The 24,962-nt window shown below is 38.6% G+C and overlaps 2 protein-coding genes across 2 annotated transcripts; one reads left to right on the top strand and one right to left on the bottom strand.

Annotated features, from left to right (window-relative positions):
- Nucleotides 1–7,859: 7,859 nt before the first annotated feature.
- On the top strand, nucleotides 7,860–21,876 carry LOC133517847 (major facilitator superfamily domain-containing protein 1-like). Its single transcript, XM_061851296.1, has 11 exons — nucleotides 7,860–8,189; nucleotides 8,278–8,402; nucleotides 8,802–8,946; nucleotides 13,252–13,377; nucleotides 16,197–16,402; nucleotides 16,651–16,864; nucleotides 17,427–17,640; nucleotides 17,745–17,842; nucleotides 18,880–18,992; nucleotides 20,854–20,947; nucleotides 21,518–21,876. Exons 2-11 carry the CDS (start codon nucleotides 8,282–8,284, stop codon nucleotides 21,717–21,719), a joined length of 1,533 nt encoding a protein of 510 aa, XP_061707280.1. The 5' UTR covers nucleotides 7,860–8,189; nucleotides 8,278–8,281; the 3' UTR covers nucleotides 21,720–21,876.
- On the bottom strand, nucleotides 21,712–23,767 carry LOC133517845 (probable palmitoyltransferase ZDHHC24). The gene is made up of 2 exons (XM_061851294.1): nucleotides 23,191–23,767; nucleotides 21,712–23,053 (listed from the first exon to the last, which is right to left on the bottom strand). The coding sequence occupies exon 2, from the start codon at nucleotides 22,840–22,842 to the stop codon at nucleotides 22,000–22,002; it is 843 nt and encodes a 280-aa protein (XP_061707278.1). The 5' UTR covers nucleotides 22,843–23,053; nucleotides 23,191–23,767; the 3' UTR covers nucleotides 21,712–21,999.
- Nucleotides 23,768–24,962: the final 1,195 nt, after the last annotated feature.

Below are 24,962 nucleotides of genomic sequence, written 5' to 3'. Positions count from 1 at the left end.
TGATAAGCATGTGTATGTAAATAGTTGACATTTATTATTTTGATGATGACAATTACTTTGAATCGCATGAGCAACACCGAAACCCCCGTTAAATTTGTATGCCTCATAATATGGCCAAAAATGGAGCACTTAATTATCTGCATGTAACACCTGTTTGTAACACTACCTGCTTTTCGACAAATAAATGCATTGAATTGAATTGATAACGTCCCCTGCAAAAAGTATGTGCTCAAGGCTAAGGTCATCATGGCCTGGCGATTTGTGCACTGTATCGAAGTGATGATGAATGTTGAATTGGCTTACCGTGTTGGCCTTTACCGATCGTACCCCGTTTTTTATGTTTTTTTTTATATATCTATATAACTTAATCCTGGAAGAGGAGGAGTCAAGCTTCAAGAGAATATGGTCATGAAGGTCGTTCTGAGACTATTTGTTTTTATTTATAAAACTCGCTACTTTCGTCTCATGGTTCATTGGATTTGAAATTGTTTTGGAATCTTTCGCTTGCTCGGGTTTCAGTATTAGCACGAGTAATAAACAACTTTGCTCCCTTGCAAAATAAAAACCTATCTCATTTCACATCAGCAGTATAGACTTAAATGGAGGTAAAATTTTAATTTGAGGCACGGAATCCCCACACCAGATGTTGGAATTTTAGTGTTATTATATTCTGGATTATTTGGAATCACAATCTCAGTGTTCACTAAACCCGGAATGCCGGCATAACGAAATCTCAGAATACTGAAATCACGATGTACCGTGTTCCCGGATTCTCGGTTTCCTAAAATTCCGGCACCCCATAATCATGTTGTCATAGAATCTCTGTGTCCGTGGATCCTAAAATCTTGGAACCCCGGCATTCTCAGAGTCCGGATGCTCCAGATTCGAGCGAGGTCACAGGAAGCCTCCACGATTACAGCAGTTGTTAGATCCAAAAGGACCCTCCACTCGAAGGCGGAGGCGCGAAGTCGCGAAGACGCGAAGCGCGAACTTGCAAGACTCCACACTCGCAATCGCTTCGCGCCGCGACTCGCTCCATTAACGCGGGCTAAATACCGACAAAAAACGGGGAATAAGGCGCTAAGGCGTGAACAATCTGCGAAATCGACGCGAGGGCCCTCCACACTCGCGTTCGTGGCTTCGCGCCTCGATTCGCGCACGAGTATGGAGGGCCCTTAAGTCTTGCAAGTTCGCTCTTCGAGTCTCCTTTGACGCGGGCCAAATACCGACAAAAACGGGGAATAAAGCGCGATGGCGTGAACAATCTGCGAAATCGACGCGAGGGCCCTCCACACTCGCGTTCGCGGCTTCGCGCCTCGATTCGCGCACGAGTGTGGAGAGCCCTTCACATACCCGGCGCATGAGGGAGGCGGTACGTTTGCGGATTATCGCACTGAACGCGTCCACTCTAGCCTCCGCAAGTTTATATAATCTGAAATAACTTTCCTCTTTCAAAATAAATATATTTGGTAAAATTTAATTTTAATATTCTCGCGCTGTGGGAAGAGTAAAATTCACATTAGCCGCCAGTTTCATTAAAAAAAAAAATAAGCGTCACTATCGAGTTGGACTGGCCACGATACTTAACGACTAAACCACAATAGGGTTGTTTCCAATTTTTTGAAACGCTCGTATTACGTTCTATATTAACTAAAAGTTGCCCTAAAATTCAACTTTTATACTAAAAACGGCTTTAAATATGTTAAATTAACAAAATATATTTTGACAGACGCTTTCGCGCCCAAACCGCTCTTTGAAAATTGTGTGACGTCACAGTTTACGGTTACAACTACATTATGCACGTAGAAGATACGAACTGTCAACTGACATTTGTCATTTGTTGTTTATCGCCTAACTGTCAACAGTGTCAATCCGAGAGTTGTGACGTCATCAGAATGTTCAATGACGTTTCGAGTTTGGTCACGTGACGTGTGCCAAAAGATATTTTATATTTATAATCCAAAAGAATGTATTAGGATACAATTCTGCCCTAAGATTTGTAGATGGAAACAACCCTATTAGGCCAGACGTTTGTCTGATATGTATTTTCTCAGTAAACAACTTTGTCAGTAAAAAAAGGCGCTAAATTAAAAAATTTCATAGGACGATAACCATTTCTGCCTACATTTTTTAAATTTGCCGCTATTTCCTACTGACAGAAATGGCTTGACAGACTACAGGTTAGTTGATGATAAAAAGTTTGAACACGGATCAAATCCGTGTTAAAATTGCCTTTCCGCAAAACAATTTTATTGGGGTAATATCCGAACGATACGATATCGTTTGTCAAGTCTCTGTCAGTGTCATTTTGTACTTTGTGCAGTTGCAGTTTGTGCTTGGGTCTTTGGACGGAGTGCGGGACGGGTTGTGACGTTTAGAATCTTCTCGGCTCAAATTTTATTTTATTCAATCTAGAGGCGAATTTTATGCAAATATTATTTTATTTATTTATTTGTTCAATTATTGTATATATATTTCATTTTGTTGGGTTCAGTTCGTTTACATATGGCCGGCAGAGTGATGGGTTCTTCTAGCCCATCACCCAGGCCGGCCGATAATCTTACGATGGAGTCAAACTCCCCTTTAAGTCCTCCGGCGGTAGACCGCCAAGCATCAATCTCTCCTGATATGGAAGACGAGTACGTTTTGGCTAAATCGTCATCCCTTAAAAGACCCGCGATTAATTTAAAGGAGACCTCGACTGACATTCCAAAAAAAACAAAAATAAGTCAATCGATGAAAACTCAAGCGTCCGCATCGCCCCCCATTGGTAGGCAGTGCTACACTCAATCGGACGTTGGTCCATATGTGATTCACGTGCAGATGAAGTCAGATTCATCTCCTGATAATGCACATGACGTTACACTACACCCCGTGAAATTTGGGCAATATTTGTGCTCTAATAATGTTAAAGGTCTGCTCGAGGGGGGAGTCCGTAAGATAGGCAGGAATCGGTTAAGCCTTGAATTTGCTAACGGTCTTTCTGCTAACAGGTTCCTAGAAACAGTCAATAAAGAGAACTCTCGTTACCTTGCGTTTATCCCGACTTTCAACGTGGCAAGAATGTTTATTATTCGAAATGTTCCCAAGGATCTGTCCAATGAAGAAGTAGCAGCGGGTACGGTAACGCCTGAAGGATTTGGTAAGATTATTAAGGCGAGACGCCTCAATGCAAAAAAGAAGGTAGGTGAAGGTCATGAATGGATTCCCACGGAAACAGTGGCTTTAACTATCGATGGGCAAAAAATACCCCAGAGAGTGTTCCTATTTCACAACTCTTTTCTCACTGATAAGTACAATTTGCCGGTAATTCAATGCCGGCAATGCTGCAGGTACGGCCATGTTATGGCACACTGCAGATCACAGCCTCGCTGCTCAAAATGCAGCCAGTCACACCTTAGCTCGCAGTGTACTTCATTTAATGATGTAGTGTGCCTTTTCTGCTCTGGTGCTCATCCAGCCGATGACAAGAAATGCCCGGAATACAATCGGCAACTTAAAATTAAAGCTGCTATGTCGGAGGAGGCTATATCATTTAGTGAAGCCTCCCATCTCTTCCCCTCATCAAAACGATCCTACGCCGAAGTTGCTGAATCGACTGCTACATCATCTTACAAAAAAACCATTGCTATCACCAGGAAACCTAGGGCCCCTCTCCAATCGGGATATGATAAGATAGCCCATCAAGCAATAATTAATAGTTACAGAATCCCTGATCCTCAAAATGGTTGTGCTCTTCGCGAAATGCCGAATGCAGACTTAGGGAATCACCCTGACAGTGTCAACTCTTTCTTGCCTTCGTCTTCCCATCAACCCCAGGATTCTTTCCGTGGAAAAACTCAACTAAATGACAGGGTCCTTGATTCTCTTCTAACCTCCTTGTTGATGCTTCTTAGTTTAGACAATTTACCGTACCACGCTGCTTCCAAAATTGAATCCCTGTGCGTTATGCTTAATAAAAGACTTCAAGATGTGTACGGCAGTACAATGGAATTCGCGTAGTATTTTAAACAAAAAATCGGAATTATCATACCTTTACAATAAATATAACCCAATGCTTTTTGCTATAAGCGAAACTTGGCTTAAACCCCAGCAATTCTTCAAATTGCCGGGGTTTCTAGCATTAAGAGATGACAGGATGGATGGGTGGGATGGTTCGGCCCTTTTAATTAATAACAAAATCCCCTTCTACCAGTTACAACTTCCCGTTCACTCAGATAACATTTATATTGTTGCAGCCAGCATTAATAATATTTCTTACGTTTCAGTATACATTCCGCATCCTTCTATAGCAAATTTGAACGAATTCTTCTCAATTGTAAAGAATATTCCCAATCCGATTGTTATTATGGGCGATCTGAACTGTCACCATGCGTGCTGGGGTTCAGGCACTTCTGATAGCAATGGCAGGTATTTACTTGGTTTATTAGATAAATTGAACCTTTGTTGTTTAAATGACGGCAGACCAACGAGACGTACGGCCCCTAATCAGATTTCCTCAGCAGTAGACTTAACTCTTTGTTCATCCAATTTAGCCCCTCAACTATCATGGAATATCTCTTCCCTATCTCATAATAGTGATCATTTCCCTATATTTATTTCCTTACCTGGAAACCTTAATTCCTCGGCCTCTCTTCCCCCGTTACTAAAGTATAGACTAGGTAAAGCAGACTGGGATAAATATTCTTCCACTTTAGATGACAAAATTCAGTCCCTCTTATCTGTCACTCACCCAAACTTAAATTCCGCTCACGAGTCATTCGTCTTTGCTATCCATAAATCAGCAGAGGAATCCATCCCTCTTAAAAAACCCTTCGTCCGTCGTAATAATAAGCCCTCACAACCATGGTGGGACTCAGAGTGTTCTGCCGCGGTAAAAGAACGAAATGAGGCTGAATTGGAATATACTAAAAATATAACTATTGAAAATTACATCAAGTTCAAAAAAATAAGAGCGAAATGTCGTAAAATTCTCTCAATGAAGAAATCTGACGGTTGGAACTCTTTTTGTGAATCTATTTCCCCCTCGACTCCCTCTACGCTAGTATGGAGGAATATACGGAGATTTCGTAGAGGCATTGCTCCTGTGTCAGCCTCTGGATCGTCTTTCAACTGGACTAATGATTTTTTAAATAAACTAGCCCCTCCTATTGCTCCTAATGAGTTTGATATTCCAGTTACTTACTCTTTTAACAGATCGGACAATCTATTGGATAAGGATTTTAGTTTAGATGAACTCAAAACGGCTCTTACTACAGTAACTGACTCATCCCCAGGGTCTGATGGTATTGTGTACTCCTTTTTGAAAAAAGCTGGCTCAACATGCCATGATTTCTTTTTAGATCTAATTAATAAAACTTTTGAGTCGGGTGATATCCCTGAATCGTGGAAGCACCAAATCATTCTTCCTATTCTGAAACCAGGAAAAGATCCCGAGCATTTCAACTCTTATCGCCCCATTGCTCTCTCTTCGGTACTATGCAAGATAGTTGAGCATATGCTTAAAAACAGATTGGAATGGTATGTTGAGAGTTCGGGATTTCTCTCAGAGTCCCAATTTGGCTTCAGAAAAGGAAGAAGTGTTACTGATAGCCATGCTCTATTATCGACAGATATCAGAATAGCCTTTTCTCAAAAACAATCTGTTGTTGCAGCCTTCCTAGACATATCAGCTGCCTATGACAATGTTCTCCTCCCGGTTCTCTGCAGGAAATTGCGCTCCATAAGAATTCCGGAGAAGGTTGTGCTTTTCATTAATAATCTGTTATCAGGCAGAAAAATTACATTAAGAGTGCTTAATATGCATGATAATCCAAAAATTGTTTGGAGAGGTCTACCACAGGGCTCGGTTTTAAGTCCATTACTGTACAGTATATATACTTCTGACTTAGATCAGTCCATCAACCAGCATTGCAATGTCCTCCAGTATGCGGATGATATTGCAATATATTCGGCCCATAGGAACGTCGTTGATGCGTCCCATCACATAAACAATTCTCTTGTTTCTCTGGGTCTTTGGCTAGATGCCCATGGTTTAGACTTGTCACCTTCTAAGAGCTCTGCTCTAGTCTTTTTCAGGGGCAGAAATTGCCCTCCTATTAATGTGTCATTTCGTTCTCAAGCCATCCCGGTCCATAGGAATGTAAAATTTCTAGGTGTGACCTTTGATTCCAAACTATTATGGTTTGAACATATTAATAGTACAATTGGAAAGTGTGAAAAAAATTTGAATATCATTCGAGCCCTATCAGGCTCATGGTGGGGAGCCCACCCATATTCTCAGAAATTATTATATAACGCTTTAGTTAGGTCTATTCTTGATTTTGGTTCCATTATAATTGAGCCATGCCGTAAAAAAGATCTTAAAAAACTAGATAGGATTCAATCTAAAGCCCTAAGAATAGTTACTGGCGCCATGAGATTTTCTCCCATTAGAGCGCTTCAAGTAGAATGCGCTGATCCCCCCTTAAAGATTCGTCGCCAGTATTTAGCTGATAGATATTTATTCCGTGTTGCTCAATTAGAAAATCACCCGATCTTCCCAAAGCTTCAACTATTACAATCTCATGTTGAAGTGAATCGGTTATGGCTTAGAAGACCAAAACCAAATCTTGTTACTAGTCTAGTTAGATTAAATAATATTGAGGCTCCGTTAATCCAATTCCCTAAGATTCCCATTTATACAGTGCCTTTCGAGGCCCTTATGTTCCAGCAAAAATCAGTGAACATTGGAGTCAACCGTAGTTCGACTGACGTCAATGACAGATTCCTGTCTACAGTAAGAACTAAATGGCAGGGATGGGATTTACTCTTCTCTGATGCTTCAAAATCAAATAATAGTTTAGTTGGATGTGCTTTCATTCATGACAATTTGAAGTCAACCCACAAATTTCAACTTCCCTCGGTCTGCTCTATTTTCACCGGAGAATGCGTAGCCATTTTGAAAGCTGTTAAATATATAATAGAACACAAATTGCCTAAATCGGTAATTTTCTCTGATAGTCTCAGCTCGATCCAGGCCATTACCTGTAGCTCTATTAAAAATTGCTCAAAATCCCCCATAATTTGCCTAATTAAAGAAGCTCTTTTCGCTTGCCATTTGCTAAATTTAGTAGTTCAATTATCATGGATTCCAAGCCACAAAGGCATTCATGGCAATGAAAAAGCGGATGAAGCTGCAAAAGAGGCGGCTACAAACGGTAATAGGTCCTTCTTTCGATGTTTCAGTAAGGACTTGGATGTAGTTTCCTCGGAAAAGCTACACTCTGATTGGTCAGATCTTTGGGTTACCAATAATAAATTACAGTTCTTTCAAATTCAACGAAAAATTTATTCTAAGCCTTGGTTTTTCAAATTTAAGTTTAAAAAAAAAGTAACGAGTAGTCTGATTCGCCTAAGGCTGGGTCATGTGTGTTCTCCGGAATTTCTATTCAGGATAAAGGTAAAAGGTAGCCCGGAATGCCAATGTGGTTATGGCGTAGGCACAATTGACCATATATTTTTCGAATGTCCGTTGAACCGTCTTTGCTTCTACGATCTCTTGCTCAAATTCAAAGTATCTCTCCCCTGTAATGTAAAGTCTCTTCTAGCTAGTTCTGAACCCAATGTATTAAAACTGTTGGCGTTTTTCCTTGATAAAAATAATATAAGTCTTTAAATATTTTGTATGTATACAGCTATATGTGTTTATTTTTAATGTTATATTGTTTAATCTTTCATGTTATGTATATAATTCTCTAAATTCAAAATTCTGGGCTAAATCATAGGTGCACTCCTAAGTTTGTCCGTAATAAACTTGACGTTGGCAAAGTGCCCTGGCAGCAAAAGCCATTCTAACAAAAAAAAAAAAAAAAAGTTTGTGCTTGGAACTTGGATTGCTATTTACATTTTCCACCACACTGTGTCTGGCAGTACTAGCATAGGAATATGATTTGTTTATTTATTGATTGATCTATTCAACTATTAGCCCATCGATATAATGTAATCTGACCAACATCCCTCGTAATTAGCGCTTTTGTGTCGTGAATAAAGTAGATGCGCCCCTAGAATATTTACGTGGTGTTGTCGATAATGTGACTGTAATGTTTTATCAATGCGTGGTGTATTGTTACATTTAGTTATTTATTAGTGACTCAGAGCTTTGTCTCGTTGATATTGTTACACAGTGCAAAATCTGGGCAGCATATCTGGTAAGAATTTAATGAAATTATACAATCGTAAATGTTTACTTTTATTTCCGAATTTAGGCTCATAATTGAATGTGATATTTTTCTGTAGCACGATGGAGAATCCAGGAGCCAGTGGCAGTAACAGGGCAACTCTGTCCACTTCCTCATGGTGTCATCCTGCCAATAGGGTGCATCGCTTCTTTGCACTGATGTTAATGTGCTTTCTTTGTTTTGGTAATTTTTTCCTATTGTATTTGCAATTCATGTTATATATCAATGAACACAAATTTACATTTTAATGAAAAAATAACAGAATGAGAAATATAATGTGTCACTTTTTGATATTCTGACAGAAATAGTAATTTAAATAAGTAAGTAAGTAAGTAAATATTCTTTATTGTGCACCATACAGTTAAAAATGGACAGGAAATGAAAAAACACGTAAAAGTTAGGTAACAACAGGCGGTCCTATTGCTAAGAAGCGATCTCTTCCAGACAACCTTTGGATAGCAGGAAACTATGAACTTACAACATTGAACGGGTAGTGCCGATATACATATAATTCAACAAAATGAAGACGCTAACAATATAATACATACCAATAACAATATAATATAAATAACTTATTCGCAGGTTCCTACTTTTGCTATGACACCCCCGGGGCCCTGGCGGACAATTTCAAACAAGACTTGCACTTGAACACATCCCAGTTTGCCCTAGTGTACTCCATTTATTCCTGGCCAAATGTGATATTATGTTTCATAGGGGGATATCTTGGGTGCGCTGTCGAGTACTGTAGGAGATAATGAGCAGGAAAATCCATCAACTGAGACATTGGAACTTACTTCTGTAGGAACGGATGTTGAACAGGAGAAGCCAATCACTGAGACGTCGGAACCTCCTTCTGCGGAACCCTCGTGCTCGCCGCTAACTGAGTCATCCACAGTTCATGTCCAGAGTGTAGATCTTTCTTCCCAAGAGCAGGGCGATGGAGATTGGACGAAAATTGAACAAAGTAGGAAATCCAAAAGATACCTTTCGGTGCGCGGTACTGCTGGTCCAGACGTAACATCCCTTAAAGCAGTGGAGCAGCGCAAGTATTTACATCTGTGGAACATGCTGTCTGGCCCTGATGAAATACGGGACTACCTGAAAGTTCTCTGCACAGATGAGATATGTACGGTGGAAGAATTAAAGCCGAAAGGAGACTACAAGTCTTTCAAGATTGGAGTTCCAATGAAACATTTTGATAAGTGTTTATCAGCAGACGTGTGGCCTCATAATGCAAGAGTTAAAGAATGGTTATTTCGCCGGCCTTCGGAGCGAAAAACGTAGTAAGCAGGAATTTAGGGGCGAGGGACTCCATCACTCAGTAACCAAGCCCACCGCACATATTATTTACCAAAATGTAAGAGGCCTTAATACCAAACTGAATCACTTTCGGCATAATTTCTTTTCCTGTAATACTGATATCGTCGCAGTAACCGAAACATTTTTAACGGATTCTGTTGATGATCCGGAAATAGTTGGTGCTGGCTGGAGTTTGCTGCGGCGTGACCGTGCCACCGGTGCTCGCGGCGGAGGCGTTCTCCTTGCCTGCCGTCCGGGCATTAAAGCAACAAGGCGCAAGGAGCTAGAAACCCCTAGTGGTGAAGATCTCTGGGCAACGCTGAATATCGGCGACACCTGCTTCCATGTCTGTGTCGTTTATATACATCCAAGAGCTTCGGATGAAGTATATATGTCATGGTTCCACAAAGTCGAATCTGTGATTGAAACCTTTAATGTTTGTGCACCTATAATTATCTTAGGAGATCTTAATCTTAACCCATTGTATATGTCTCAGAATATTTTAAATTATTATTGTTATTTTCTAACTGTTTGTGGCCTGGACCGAGAAGAATGAAATTGAAAATGCGTATGGAGGTAAGCTCGACGTGGTGCTTGTGACAGAACGGGTTCAAATAACCGATATTAGGGAAATAACAGGCGGTGGACTAGTACCTAAGCGTGATGCTTACCACCCACCTCTGGATATAGTCGTTTGTTCTGACAGTAACCATGAGAGATCTGTTTTTAACTTTGTCGATCCAAGCAATATTAATCCTCACCTGGATTGGAATTTTGCCAAGGGTGACTACAGCTTACTTTATGAACTCGTATCCCAAGTATCCTGGCAAGATGTACTGGCTGCGCAGGAAGTTAACAAAGCTGTTGACATCTTTTATAGTATTGTATATGACTTATTTGATAAAGTATTCTTAAGGAAAAAGAGGTCTACACGTCGTTCTAGATGTTACCCGGTCTGGTTTAGTAAAGATATTATTTACGATATAACCCGCAAAGCTAGAATGCACAAGAAATGGAAAAGCACTAATAATGTAGCTATATACGATGAGTTTTCAAAACTTCGTGCCGACATAAAGCAACGAATAGACAAAGCTTATGATCACTACGTCAGTGGACTGGAAGCTAATGTGTGTCATAATCCTCGTGCTTTCTGGAGGCATATAGGTAGCCTTAAGTCCAGAGGTGGCTTTGAGCCTTGTGTTAGGTTTGGTGATCAGGAATTCAGCGGTAAGGAGGCAGCTGATGCGTTCGCGAAATTCTTCTCTAGCGTTTTCTTGCCCGATACCCCGTCCCTAGATCATAATGCCGTGATGCTGAATGATAGCTTCAGATCCGCGAACTATGTGCATATCAATCTTATTACACCCCGCGACGTTGAAACGGCCTTAATTAAACTTAAAGCTCAAAGCTCCATAGGACCGGACAATTTTCCACCTTATATACTAAAGGGATGTAAAAATCACTTTCTTCAGCCAATATTGTACATTTTTAACTTGTCAATTGCGACTGGTGTGTATCCTAAACGGTGGAAGCTCTCTCGAGTAACTCCAATTCCCAAATCTAGTGACACTTCAAGTGTAGAGAACTACCGGCCCATAGCCATACTTTCTTCGTTAGCGAAGCTGTTTGAATCTGTACTGAAGGCATTGATTTCTCCCCAATTAAAACCATTCCTTTGTGACGCACAGCACGGCTTTAGGTCGAAACGATCAGTGGACACCAACCTGTTGACGGCTACCAACATCATTTCAGAACACTTAGATAGAGGAACACAGGTTGATGTCCTCTATCTTGACTTCAGGAAAGCTTTTGATCAAGTTGATAATGATGTTTTACTTGGAAAGTTGTGTGCCATTGGTTTTTCGCCGCGATTGTTAAAATTGTTTGCCAGTTACATGAGCGGCAGGCAACAATTCGTAAAGCATGGTTGTTTTGTTTCATCCACTTACTCTACACAATCCGGAGTTAGTCAAGGATCCATTCTTGGCCCTCTGCTATTTGGCATCATGATAAATGATCTCGAGGTAGTTCTGAAAGAGAATACTAGGTGCCTTTTGTACGCAGATGACCTAAAACTCGTGCTTGGTGTTAAACAAATGGCGGATTGTGAAGCGATGCAAAGAGACATCAATGAGGTTTTGCAATGGAGTGTTGCGAATAAACTGCATTTCAACGTCTCCAAATGTTGCGTTATGTCCTATACTCGCTCGCCAAACCCTTTAATTGCACAGTATGTCCTTGGTTCAGAAGTCATAGCTCGTGTAACAACTGTCAAAGACCTGGGTGTTACCTTCGACGCCTCTCTTACTTTTCATGACCACATAAAAGGATTAGCTGCCAATTGTTATAAGCGACTTGGTTTCGTCATCAGGAATGTGCGCGATTTTAACGATCCCAGAGCCATCAAACTGCTCTACACGGCTCTTGTGAGGAGTAAGCTTGAGGCGGCAAGTATTGTTTGGAACCCAGCTGAAATCACATACGCCCTTCTCGTAGAAAAAGTGCAAAAAACATTTCTTAGGTTCTTGTATAAGAAGCTATATACTTACTATCCATTCTTATATCCGACCAAGTACTTATTAGGATCTTTAGGTTTTAATTCCCTTGCAGTCAGACGCAATTACAATCTCCTGGTGACAGCATGTGGAGTTTTACGTGGCGAGACAGACTGTCCTGAACTGGTAGGACGAACTGTTAGACTCGCTATTCCATTTGTGCCCAAAAATCTCCTGCGACCGCGAAGTCACAAGCTTTTGGCCGTCCCAATTACACGCACTGTAGCACATAAAAACTCGCCTGCTGTGCGGGCTCTAAGGCTGCTGAACTCCCTTCTGTCATGGGCACCAGATTGTGATATGTTTGCAAGTCGATGGACGGCTGTGTATCAGATGTGTATGCGGTATTGCGAGGTGATGGACGAAAGATGATTGTGATCTGTTTTTCCTAGTATGTAATCCTATCATATAATCTGAATTGTACAGTGCTTTGGTCTCGACTGTAATGCTGTATATATATATTAAAATATTAAATAAATAAATAAATTAAATAAATAAATCTTGTAGATAGGTATGTGTACTTTGTTTTTAATGATGACTCATGTAGCTACTTTGATAAATATATCTGTCTCTGCATTATGTTGACCTGTGGACATCTGTGACCTAATTTGCAATTTTACTGTATGCAATCCAAACATACTATAAAATAAACTGTGTGTGTGTTTTATTCATAAATCATTTATTTGCTTGAAAAGGGTACAGTTCTAGTTGTTCACATCCTCCTTACTATATACTATGAATACACTTAGTTTTGTTATGTAATAGCAAAAAAATATTTATTTGTTTCCCTGATTTCAAATGGTATTAAATTAAAATAAGCGGTGGTGGCCGAGTGGATATGATGTTCGACTTTCAATCCGGAGGTCGCGGGTTCAAATCCTGGCTCGTACCAATGATTTTTTCGGAACTTATGTACGAAATGTGATTTGATATTTACCACCAGCTTTTCAGTGAAGGAAAACATTGTGAGGAAACCTGCATACATCTGCGACGAAATTCAAAGGTGTATGTAAAATCCCCAATCCGCATTGGGCTAGCGTGGGGACTATAGCCTGAGCCCTCTCGCGCATGAGAGGAGGCCTGTGCCCAGCAGTGGGACATATATAGGCTGAATTATTATTATATTAAATTATAAAATCATGGTAATACAAACTTACATGTATATATACATGTTACAGGTACTTTGGTGTGAGGTTGGGGACTATTATTTATATGACCATTGTCTTGATTGGAGCTGTGATTTTTGCAGCAGGTGCATATATAAATGCATTCTGGTTGATGATACTTGGAAGATTTATTTTTGGGTAAGTAATTGTAACTAGCTGTACAATGATCAAAATATAAAGTACAATTTTAACTAAACACTGATCTAATTATCACCCCCTATAACTGGGGTAATCAATCCCAGGTTAGCAGTTCCTAACCTGGGATTAATTACCCCTGTGGGGGGTAAAACTGGTATTTCACGGGGGTAATAAGCATAATTAAAGATAACAAAGATTAGACCTATAACAAAGACTATTGATGATTATTGGGAGGAGGGGTAAAATCAGGATCCCTAGTTAGTCTTAGGGGTGAAAGGAATGAAAAGGTTAGGAACCACTACCCTATAACTAAGAAGCAATTAAATAAAACATTAATTTATAACAAAAAAAAGCGGCCAAGTGCGAGTCGGACTCGCCCATGAAGGGTTCCGTACCATTTTTGACGTATTAAAAAAAACTACTTACTAGATCTGGTTCAAACCAATTTCGGTGGAAGTTTGCATGGTAATGTATATCATATATATTTTTTGATTTTTCATTCTGTTATTTTAGAAGTTACAGGGGGGTATCTATGGATAGGTCTTCCAAAATGATATTTAGGTTCCCAATATCATTTTTTTCTAAACTGAATAGTTTGCGCGAGAGACACTTCCAAAGTGAAAAAATGTGTGCCCCCCCCCCCCCCCCTGTAACTTCTAAAATAGCAGAATAAAAAATCTAAAAAAAATATATGATAGACATTACCATGCAAACTTCCACCGAAAATTGGTTTGAACGAGATCTAGTAAGTAGTTTTTTTAATACGTCATAAATGGTACGGAACCCTTCATGGGCGAGTCCGACTCGCACTTGGCCGCTTTTATAAGTTGCATCATTCAGTCATTTAAGTAAATTTGCCAATGCATTTGGTTGTATGAAAGTTTGCAGCTAATCATTATTTGGTTACCTTGTGTGAAAGACTTCACTGTTTTACTGATGTCATATTGCCACCAGAAATATTAGAATTGGCATGCCTGTAAACTGTATTGTCTAGGCGTGTATGCCCAGTTATATTTCACTGTGCATGCAGATCACTGATACTCTCGAATTATAAATCAATTATGTTATTACATGTTGCTCTTAGATGATGTATAAAACATTGCATAAACTAATGTTTCTTATCAGTCTAACCCTAAGTGTTGTTGATAACACACTGTAATAGGATAAGTATGTTTTCAGATTAAAGGAAACCTACTTATGTTTGTTTACTTAATCCAATACATTGACTGGCTAACACTAATTAATTATATTCAGTTAAGTATACAATATCATAACAATATTTATTTTATCTATTTAAACTTTATTGCTCAAAGGAAAAACTGAATGTACAAAAGGCGAACTTAATGCTATGAGACATTCTCTACCAGTCAACCTTAGGGTAAAGCAGAAAAGATTGTAGACAAAAAGTTGTCTGTTTCATACATTTTGGCTGTCTGCCCTTAATATTTTGTATGGGAGAGTTTTTTTTTTTGCGATTTCGGTTTGGTCCAATAGTAAAAGTTGCTCAGTATGACCTATATATTCACCCAGTAAATTATTGCAGGTGACTAAATAAACATCCTGTATTATAATAGTTTACTGATATTCAAATCTTAACATCTTTCTAATAGCATTTAAACGGACTTACGAGTACCTATAACCCGCCATTCTACTCAATCTCAAGAATTTACATGTGTACTTTATTTGAAAGAATGAAGAAATAATGAAATGCCAGAAAATCTTAATATAAATTGTACCTAATTGTGATGATTTCATGTTACCTACCTACTATTATTTGTTCTTATAACCTTAACCTTTTGACCGCCACCGTCGGCTATGGCCGACATCTGAAATACTTGCCAAGGACGCCAACGACGGCTACAGCCGACAGTTTCGCCAATGCAATAGGGACTAACGCGCGACTCCGTAAAGTTCAATTTCGTTTAAATAATCGTGATCGCCTAGCTGCGTCCGGGGCACGGCAAATTCCTTCGCTGTCTGGCGTTCAAGAGGTTAATAAGGTATTAAGTTAATTGTTTTTTCCTACTCCTCTACTGTTATCTGTCATTTATGTATTCATTAACACGAATATAAGAACATACATAAAAGATTTCAAGAAAAGTCTATATTGTCTATTCCTCATAAAAGCTCTTGTGCTTTTATAAGCTATAACGTTACTGCGATTAATGGCTACCAACCTAACAAAACCAAAACGAATACAGTTTTAAACTAAGTGCATTGCTGCCAACTTACAAAATATTCATTTGGTTGCATAGTAAAAATAATTACTTCATAAGTCAATGTGACACCCGTAATATAGCAACACCCATAGACTACGAAGACCGCTTAGCGTTGCTTGTTAGTCTCCGTAGGCTACGGTGGCCAAAATTGAGAAAAAACTGTCCAAAAAAATTAATTTAGCAAGTAGCAAGTACCAGGGCCTCATGAGTTACGAGGAGGTGTCGCCGACCGGCCGGCCGCGGCCCGGGGCGGGCCGGGCGCGTAACAAGGTATGCTCGCGCGTCTTGGCTATATACTTTTGCTGTAATTTGTTTACCTAAATTAAGATTTATTTTTGTTGACTCGTAGGAAAAATATTGTATGCAACGTTGTATAAGTAGGTCAAAAAATTCTCGTGGCGTATTCCTTTAAAATGTTCGCCTACGCCTTCGGCTCCGGCTCACATTGTAACTCACGCCGCTCGCCTTTTTTGACCCTTCTTATACAACTGTTGCATAAAATACTATATTAGGTCCCCTATTGTAAAAGAGCCATTATCGATAATATTCACAGTGCAAATAATATTTCTTTGAGTATTAAGTATTTATACGTATTTTCAGAATTGGTGGAGAGTCCCTGCAGGTGGTGGTGAATAACTATGTCGTCCTCTGGTTCAAAGGCAAAGAGCTGAACATGGTATTCGGCCTGCAGTTGTCCTTCTCCAGGTTCGGCAGCACTGTCAACTTCTGGATCATGGGGCCCATCTACAAATGGGTGTCCACTTATTTTGTGGGATATGAAAGACTCGGAGTGGCATTATTTATTGGTAAGTCTGCTTTTCTTTACACAATAATAAAGAAGCAGTAGTTTTATTGATTGATAAATCCAATCCACTATTATTTGAGTACTGAAGGCTTTCTTAACTTACTATTGTTAGACTATATGTGACTGTAATGAGGTTTACCTACCTATGAATTGTCAGTGTGTGGACATGGTATGTGCCACTGCCACCACTATCCATTGCCAGAAGATCAAAACAGTTGTAGATTCATAATTTATTTACTATAATTTCAGCTGCTCTCACCTGTTTCATCTCTCTCATATGTGGTCTGATTCTGGGATGGATGGATCATAGAGCCGAAAAAATCCTAGGCAGGCTGGAAGAGTCCGAAAACAGTGAGCCATTCCACCTGAGTGACATAATCCACTTCAAATCAGTATTTTGGCTTGTTTCTGTGATATGCGTGGCATACTATTTGGCCATCTTTCCATTTATAGCTTTAGGGAAGTAAGTATTAAATTTGAACAGTGATTCATGCATTCGCGATCTAGGTATTCGATATTGTTAAAGAATAATAATAATAACATCTCATCATTGCTCTGATAATTATTATAGCTTAAGATATACTTGTTTTTAATATTCATAAGTGCTTGTTGATAGGCCTACATGAATAACGAATAAAGTAAGACCAAGCTAAGTTAGCATTAGCAACGATTTTGATAGCCCAGCTTGTGCAATTTCATAGAAGTTTGACGTTTAAAATAACACTTACACTGTCTGGGCTGTCAAAATCGCTGCCAACTTATCTTGGTTTGACTCTATTCAACTCTTGAATCTTGACAAAAAAACGATGCTGAAGGCCTATCGCGAACCATTTATTTCTTTCGTCCGTCTATTTGTCTCTATCGCTCGAATACGCAAGAGTGATAGAATAGAGACTAGAGACACAAAAAACCAAATTTCGATTTTCGCGGTATGCCCTCTGTTTTGATTTGAAAGTCGAAATTAGTTTATGAAAACCGCCATATTAGGAAATAAACCGAAATAATTATTTTTTGTTCGTTTTCAGGCTATTTTTTGAACGAAAATTTGACTTTTTACCTCAAGACGCAAACACTGCCAACTCCATGGTGTACTTACTCTCAGCAGCTCTAAGTCCATTTTTCGGCGTGCTCATTGACAAAACCGGCCGTAATGTGATGTGGGTCATCATAAGTAACGTCTCTACGATAGGGGCACACTGCTTGCTGGCTTTCACGTTCTTCAACCCGTATATCGGAGTGGTACGTACTATATCAATATAAAGGAACTAAAAACAAATGCAATTTGTGGACTAACTTTTACTTCTAAAGTGACTACTGGCATAATTTGAATTATTCATTTTCAGGTATTGTTGGGAATTTCCTATTCACTATTGGCAGCTGGACTGTGGCCTCTGGTGGCACTTATTGTACCTGAGAATCAGTTAGGAACGGCATACGGAATGTAAGTATCCCATCGTCATATATATTTTGAAGTAGGTATATGAAGAAATATTTTGAATATTACTAGTTCAGTGGGTAGTTTCAAATATTGAGATCGGATTACTTTGTATAGGTAAAAGGGTACAGTCGCCATCAGATATATCAGAGCGTTCAAGGTGCTCAAAAATATCTGAACACGCACTCTAACGCTTTGACAATAGAGGGCTTGTTCAGATATTTGTGAGCACTGACCACCTTGGCCGCTCCGATATATCTGATGGTGACTGTACAAGTGTACGTGTGAACAATGTAATCGCCGTCTATTACATTTCTGTATGCTTACACATAACATTTATATGCATATCAGTATCTGAGAGAATAATCTAGTAAAAAATATTTAAGCTGTCTAGATTTTTGTGCCTAAAAAATGTGACGGGAGTGTAGAATTTTATGATTTTTTTTTCTCATGTAAATTATAATCTACAGCTAGAAAGACATGCAATAGCCCTTAACTTTTTTATGTATTTGATAGAAGACACAAATACAAGGCAGCAAAAAGAATTTTGACTCAATTACGATAGACACCTTTTTATTTTTACAAGATTTTATGTAGCTTGCCCTGTTAGTATGCATGTAGGTTAGTGTGGGTAAAATCTTGAAGATAATTTGGCCCACTTCCCGATTGAGCTGAAATGTTGCATACCTACCTTATGTAAATCGGATGACAATGCAATATTATGATGATATGATGAGAGCTCAACAAGGGTCGGCAACGCGCATGTAACTCCTCTGGTGTTGCAGGCGTACATAGGCTACGGAGACTGCTTACCATCAGGCGGGCCGTATGCTTGTTTGCCACCGACGTAGTGTAAAAAAAAAGCTGATCTGATGATGAAGAAAGGGAGGTGGCCATGAGAACTCTGTGATAAAACAACGCAAACGAATTATTTTTCGGGTTGTTAGAATTGTCTCAATGAGTATTAGTTGACTTTGGAAAGAAAAGTAGTCTCTAGTGTCTACTAGATAGAATATATATAAAACTTAAAATCTTTTTTGCAGTTGTCAAGCCGTCCAGAACTTGGGATTGGCTACTGTAATTCTATTGGCTGGAATTATTGTTGACAAATATGGATATTTGATGCTGGAGATGTTCTTCTTGGCTTGTCTCTTTGGTAAGATAATCAATGCTTCGTGTGAAAGATGAACTAAAGGTCAGGCCACGCCGGTTGCGTATACAGGACGTTCATGCGCACCTTGATTTTGTAGAAGTTACAGACGGTGGCATGCTGCATACGCATCCTGTATGCAGTGGTCTTAAATTTTAGGGGTCATTGCACAACGCGACTTTTTAACGCGCCGTCGACACGCGTTTGTATTATCGATGCATATGCGATTTGCTCGCAAGTCAGACGCAGCTTGTAGACCTTTGCACACCTACAGCTATGTATGAGCGTCGTCGACGCGCGTTTTTATCGATACCGAGGGCCTACCGCGAACCACGTTCGACGTGTTGCATCTCTGTCGCACTTGTAAATTCGTACGAAAGTGTGACAGGGAGGCAACACGTCGAACATGGTTCGCGGTAGGCCCTCAGACGCGATGCTAATAATGCGACGCGTTTGTATCTTATAGGTACAATAAATATAGAGATGAAATGGTAGAGCCGGGAGATGACCGAACGAGATGCTCTTATGGAACTTTCAGTAGGAGTAGCAGAGAAAACGCTATGATTGTTTGTCCTTGTCAGTTTCATTTTTTTTATTCCCCACCGTAAATTTTATTATGGTTTATGGTGGGCAACAAATAGCCCGACCAAATTACGTTGGTTGTTTTTGGTATGTTGTCAGGAATTTTAAAACGTGTTTTTAATTTGGCGCATTGCGTATCAGCAAATAAACTTTAAAAAAACTTAGTTCACCTGCAGTTGGTCAGAAGTACATAAAGTAAACTAATAGTTAAACTAATGCACCTTGGGTGAACAAAGTAAACGAAAAATGTCTCAAATTTGACAATGACGTAAAGGTGAATAAAGTGTATTTTTAGTTTAAGTACTTAATTGACCCAGGTGATTTGAGCTGGGTGAACAGAGTCAACTACAGGTGTTTTGTCTGCCCCTCACGGGCGCACGAGGTATATATAACACATCTATTTGTTACATCTATAGTTTGTATCTATACAGACGCAATCGACGCGCATGTGTATCGATTCAGGGGGTCTACCGCGAGAATCGAAATTTGCAAATTGCGGGGATCTTTCTCTTTTACTCTCACTAAGACGTAATTAGGGTGACAGAGAAAAATGCCCGCAATTGACGAACTTCGATTTTCGCGGTTATAGCCCAGATGCACGTCTGCATCGCGACAAACTCTCTAGGAAACCCGGCAGTCAGACAGCACGCACATTATATGAAGGTGCTTTCAGTAACTCGTAAACCACGGCATAGTTACAGAAAACAGTTGGTAATTTTCTTAGCGTATTTTGGTGTTCCTAACGCGATAGATTCTGCTCCCAAGAGTACTGGGCTCTTGATAGGACTTCTGAGACGCCAAGTTTAGGTGCCGTAGGTATAGGTGTATAGTATAGGTGCGATAGGCAGATTACATGACTTACATGCAGATAACAGTTTGTCCTTTAGTGCCAATGGTAGTTCATTGACCGGAAGCTCTTCCTAGGTAGGGTTGCCATCCGTCCGGGTTTCCCCGGATCTGTCCCAGTTTAGAGGGCACCGGGGAGCGTCCAGGGGGAGGGGGGGGGGGGGGTGGCTTCATTTTTAGTCCGGGTTTAAAAAATTTAAGTCTTAGGCCGCCCGCGACACACGCACAACTTGTTTAAAAAAAACCTGTTGACATGTCCGGGTTCTGAAATATAAAATCCGGGGTTTTCACACGTCTTGTCCTGGTTTCCAAACTTTAGGGATGGCAACCCTATTCCTATTGTTTGTTCTGTTCAGTTCGACTTCAAGACACGGCCTCATGTAGCATTTTGGTCTATACTTGTGTAATACAGCATAATAAAATTATACTTTTGTTTCAGTTTCCTTGATTGCTGCTGTACTGGTTTATATCGTCGACTCTGCCAATAATGGCACACTGAACTTATCTCCGAGTGTTAGGGAATCCATAAAACCGTAAGTAAATTTTGTGTTTCTTTTCTGATGTACTTGTAACTATACAATACAATGCAGGATTAGGCTAATCAGAAGAGAATCATTGAAAATCGGTAATGACAGAATGAGGGCAGTTAACTAAGGTCAAGAAAAATTAACCCGAATATGGGCAATCAGGGGAAATAAAAAAACGTTTTTAAAAAACCCTCGTTTTCTTAAATCGTCTATTTGTTAACTTAAACATTCTGTTGCTCCTGAAGTATTGGTAATATAAACATAAACATTTTTGTAAGAAATTATATGGTAAAACTTATGTCCGAAGTCATTATAATGTTATTTGTACACATATTCAAGATATGAGCAAAAATCTGAAAAAAGGTACCTTCGACATGAGGAAAGTCCTTCTACGTAGGTATTTTCGGACGTGACCGTACCAGACATCAATATAATATTTGTTACTTGAATGTTCCTGTAAATATTTGTTTTTTCAGAATTTCGTTTTAAAATGAGTGTAACTTCGTTTTGTATGGCGGCGTCTAGTTTATGTAACTCTTTATCCACACTACAAAAAGTTTCCTTTACTTATTCTAGGACAAGAACAATTGATGAAACTGCAAATTTATTGGACAGTGAAGAATACACAGACCAAGAAGAGACAGATTCAAGGCCCCTAGAATGGAATGACGACCAGGCACCAGCTCCTCAAGACATTGCCCAAGTTCAGTCAGACAGGATTCGAAGCAGATACCTTGCACAAATATTACCCAACTCTAACATTCCCGATAGACAATAACATGACAAACATTTTATTTTTGTAAATATATGTATTTTAATTACAGGTAAAATTATGTAATCTCACAAACACAGGTGTCAATCATAGCAAATTATTAATGTATATTTTAGTAAGACTACAGTATAGGTATTATTACAATAAAAAATTGAAATATTAAGCATGAAAAGTTACTTCTTCCTCAACTACTGTAATTTGTGTCAACATTTATTACAATTATTTATAGATACTAATTAAAATATTAGTTAAAGGATATAATATAAGAGTCATTAACACTAAACATTTATTTGTACTTATCTTCATCATGCCACTGTATGCCATCACCTGGCAATGGACTCTGAATAAATGGCAAAATCCATGTCAAGTACCATCTTACACCAAATACTTCTATTAGATTCCTTCTCCATCCTTTATTGTAATTACACTCATTATACTTTCTCTCTGGGGTAGTTTGACCTTTAAATACATTACTAAAATGATAGTAAGCTAAAAATCCTGTAAACAAAGCTACTATGAAATTTATCACAACTAGAAAAATATACAAACTTTCATAGCTAGCATCTACAACAAAATTTGCTAGTGGAAAAATGAATCGAATGATTGCCAGCCCATGGTTCCATGATATAAAAGTAGCCAAAAACTTAAGATTATAGTAAAATGCATACACCATGGCAAAGAATATATAAAGAGTTAAAAGTATGAAATATCTATAGTTGAAATATCCAACGCAAGAAGTAAGGTAGGTGCAGTGATGATCTCTTTTTAAAATGCATATGTTACAAATGTTACAGTGCCATGCGCGAGGTGGCCGCAGACACTCGCACACGGAACACAAGCTCCAGTTTGAAGTTTGTTTACTATCTAACATCTTTCCTTTAATACTACTATCAGTTAACATTCCATATATCATATTGCCTACAATATTAAGTAACAGAAAAAACGCTATACACAGATGAATTACATGCTTTGACTTATCTTTTTCAACTGCTGGTAATACAATGCATAATTCAAAATAGACAAAAATTGGGATCAGGATGAATATTACTAAAAGGTAAAAAATGTGCTCTAAAACTCTTTTTAGGGGCTTATTTGTAATAGATTCTAATTGTATCAACATTTTTCCCATGCAACAATTAAATCCAAAAAAAATATCCCAATCAATAATATTTTGAGCAGTACTCAATGCTATGCTATGTAATACAGTGCAGTAACACAAGAATCCATGCAAAAAATACCAATGAAAACTAATGTTTACAAAGTGCTACCAATAATACTTAACTAAACTGAAGTCACATTCAGCTTATAATAGCAGTTTTAGATTGAGACTGATAACTGTCCTGAAAGTGAGAAATTGTTCATTAGTAAATTGTAATTTAGGATGGTTGATGTAAAATAAATAATACAGTAAACAGATTTTTGTAAGTTTTGTATGAATTTGTATTTTTATTGAAGTCAACTACACCTAGAACCTTACCTACAAGGAATTAAGAGCCTGTTATCTTGCAGTAAGTTATTGATTTTAAAAATCAGTTCACCAGATATAACTTCACTGTTAAAATCTTCTATTTTTTTTTCAATTCAGTAAGCTTTATTTATATAATATAATTCAAAATTCCATAATGTGATCCCGAAACTCTGCTTCATTCAGTATTGTGCAGTATTGTTCCTTTCAGCAGTTTTATGCGTTTGACGTTTTCAGAATGACATTGACATTATTGACAAACCGCCCCGGCAGCCGTTGTCAAAAATGCTCCAGGGCTGCCACAACCCAATGCAATGCCTGGGGGCTGGGGGCAAAGAATACGATACTGAGGGCCGGTGCAAGTGTGGTCTGTCAAGCCATTTCCGTCAGTAGAAAAAAGCGGCCAATTTAAAAAGTCGCATAGAAAATTTGAATATCGCGCCTTTTTCTACTGACAAATGTTTGACATTATAATGAATCAATTCTTTATTTCATTAACAATACAATAAGTATTGTGTTGTATGTATACTTAATATTTTGTAGATATAGTCTGGCAAACGTCAGTCAATAAGAACCAGGAAAATTATACTCATTCCTTTTATTATTTTGGGTGCTAGGGGCCTACCGCGAAAATCGAAATTCGCAAATTGCGGGGATCTTTCTCTTTTACTCTAACTAAGACGTACTTAGAGTGACAGAGAAAAATGCCCACAATTAACGAACTTCGATTTGCGCCGTTATAGCCCTAGTCCAAATGGGCCAATTACATCCACACTTCCCGATATCGGGCCCGAAATCAGGGCGATAATCGCGAAAATCTAAATTTGTCAATTGTGGGCATTTTTATTTGTCACTCTAATTATGTCTTAGTGGGAGTAAAAGAGAAAGATCCCCGCAATTTGAGAATTTCGCGGTAGGCCCCCAGTCCCGTTAACTAAACAATAATTGAAACAAATTTGAAATGTAAAAAATACTTTAGTTTCTAAAGTGCCAATTACATCCACACTTTATCAGTTCTGAAATCAGACTATTTCGGGCCCGGGAAATAATATTTTTCCGTTTCACCAAATATCAGCACATCGTTTACAATATTTGAAATGTAAAAAATGGTTCATATGCAAAAATATCAAACATTGAAAATTTACGGCAATTAGAGATAAAGTATTTTACATTTCAAATATTGTTAACGATGTGCTAATTATTATTCCGTGAAACGAAAACGATTATCAGGCCCGAAATCGGGAAGTGTGGATGTAATTGGCACTTAAGTGCCAAATCTTGTTCGATAATCTCCCCCCTCCCCCATTTTATCTCTATATTATTGTACCGCTATGGGGTTGGCGATTGTGATAATGATGAACCATTTTACTTAAACTTATTGTACGCAAGATTAATAAAATTGCCATTTGTTTGGTAATTCGTCTATTCTTTTCTTGTAAAAATGTTCCGGTTTGGAGTCAAAATACTTCCGACACATACGCACGAACTTTTGGACTGACCGTCACTGACCCGATATATCTCTACGTCTACATCTAGACTTTTTACCTCACGTCGCCGACTCTAAAATATAAAATCAACCAAATTTCATATTGAATTTCTCAAGAAATCTCATGCGTATGCCAACAAATTTGGTACATTCATTTATTTAATTAGTGATCTTAATTTTATAATCAAGGGCAAGAACCTTGACGAATTTATAAATTATGGTTGAATTTTGTCTTTGTGTGTATAAATAATACAAATAAAAATAATTAGATTTTTTTTCCTCCTTTATTTACATATAC

The sequence above is a fragment of the Cydia pomonella genome, chromosome 5, assembly GCF_033807575.1.
Source record: "Cydia pomonella isolate Wapato2018A chromosome 5, ilCydPomo1, whole genome shotgun sequence".
Classification (NCBI taxonomy): Eukaryota; Metazoa; Arthropoda; class Insecta; order Lepidoptera; family Tortricidae; genus Cydia; species Cydia pomonella.
The sequence above is the reverse complement of the archived record's forward strand: the minus strand, read 5'-3'. Positions and strand labels throughout refer to the sequence as shown.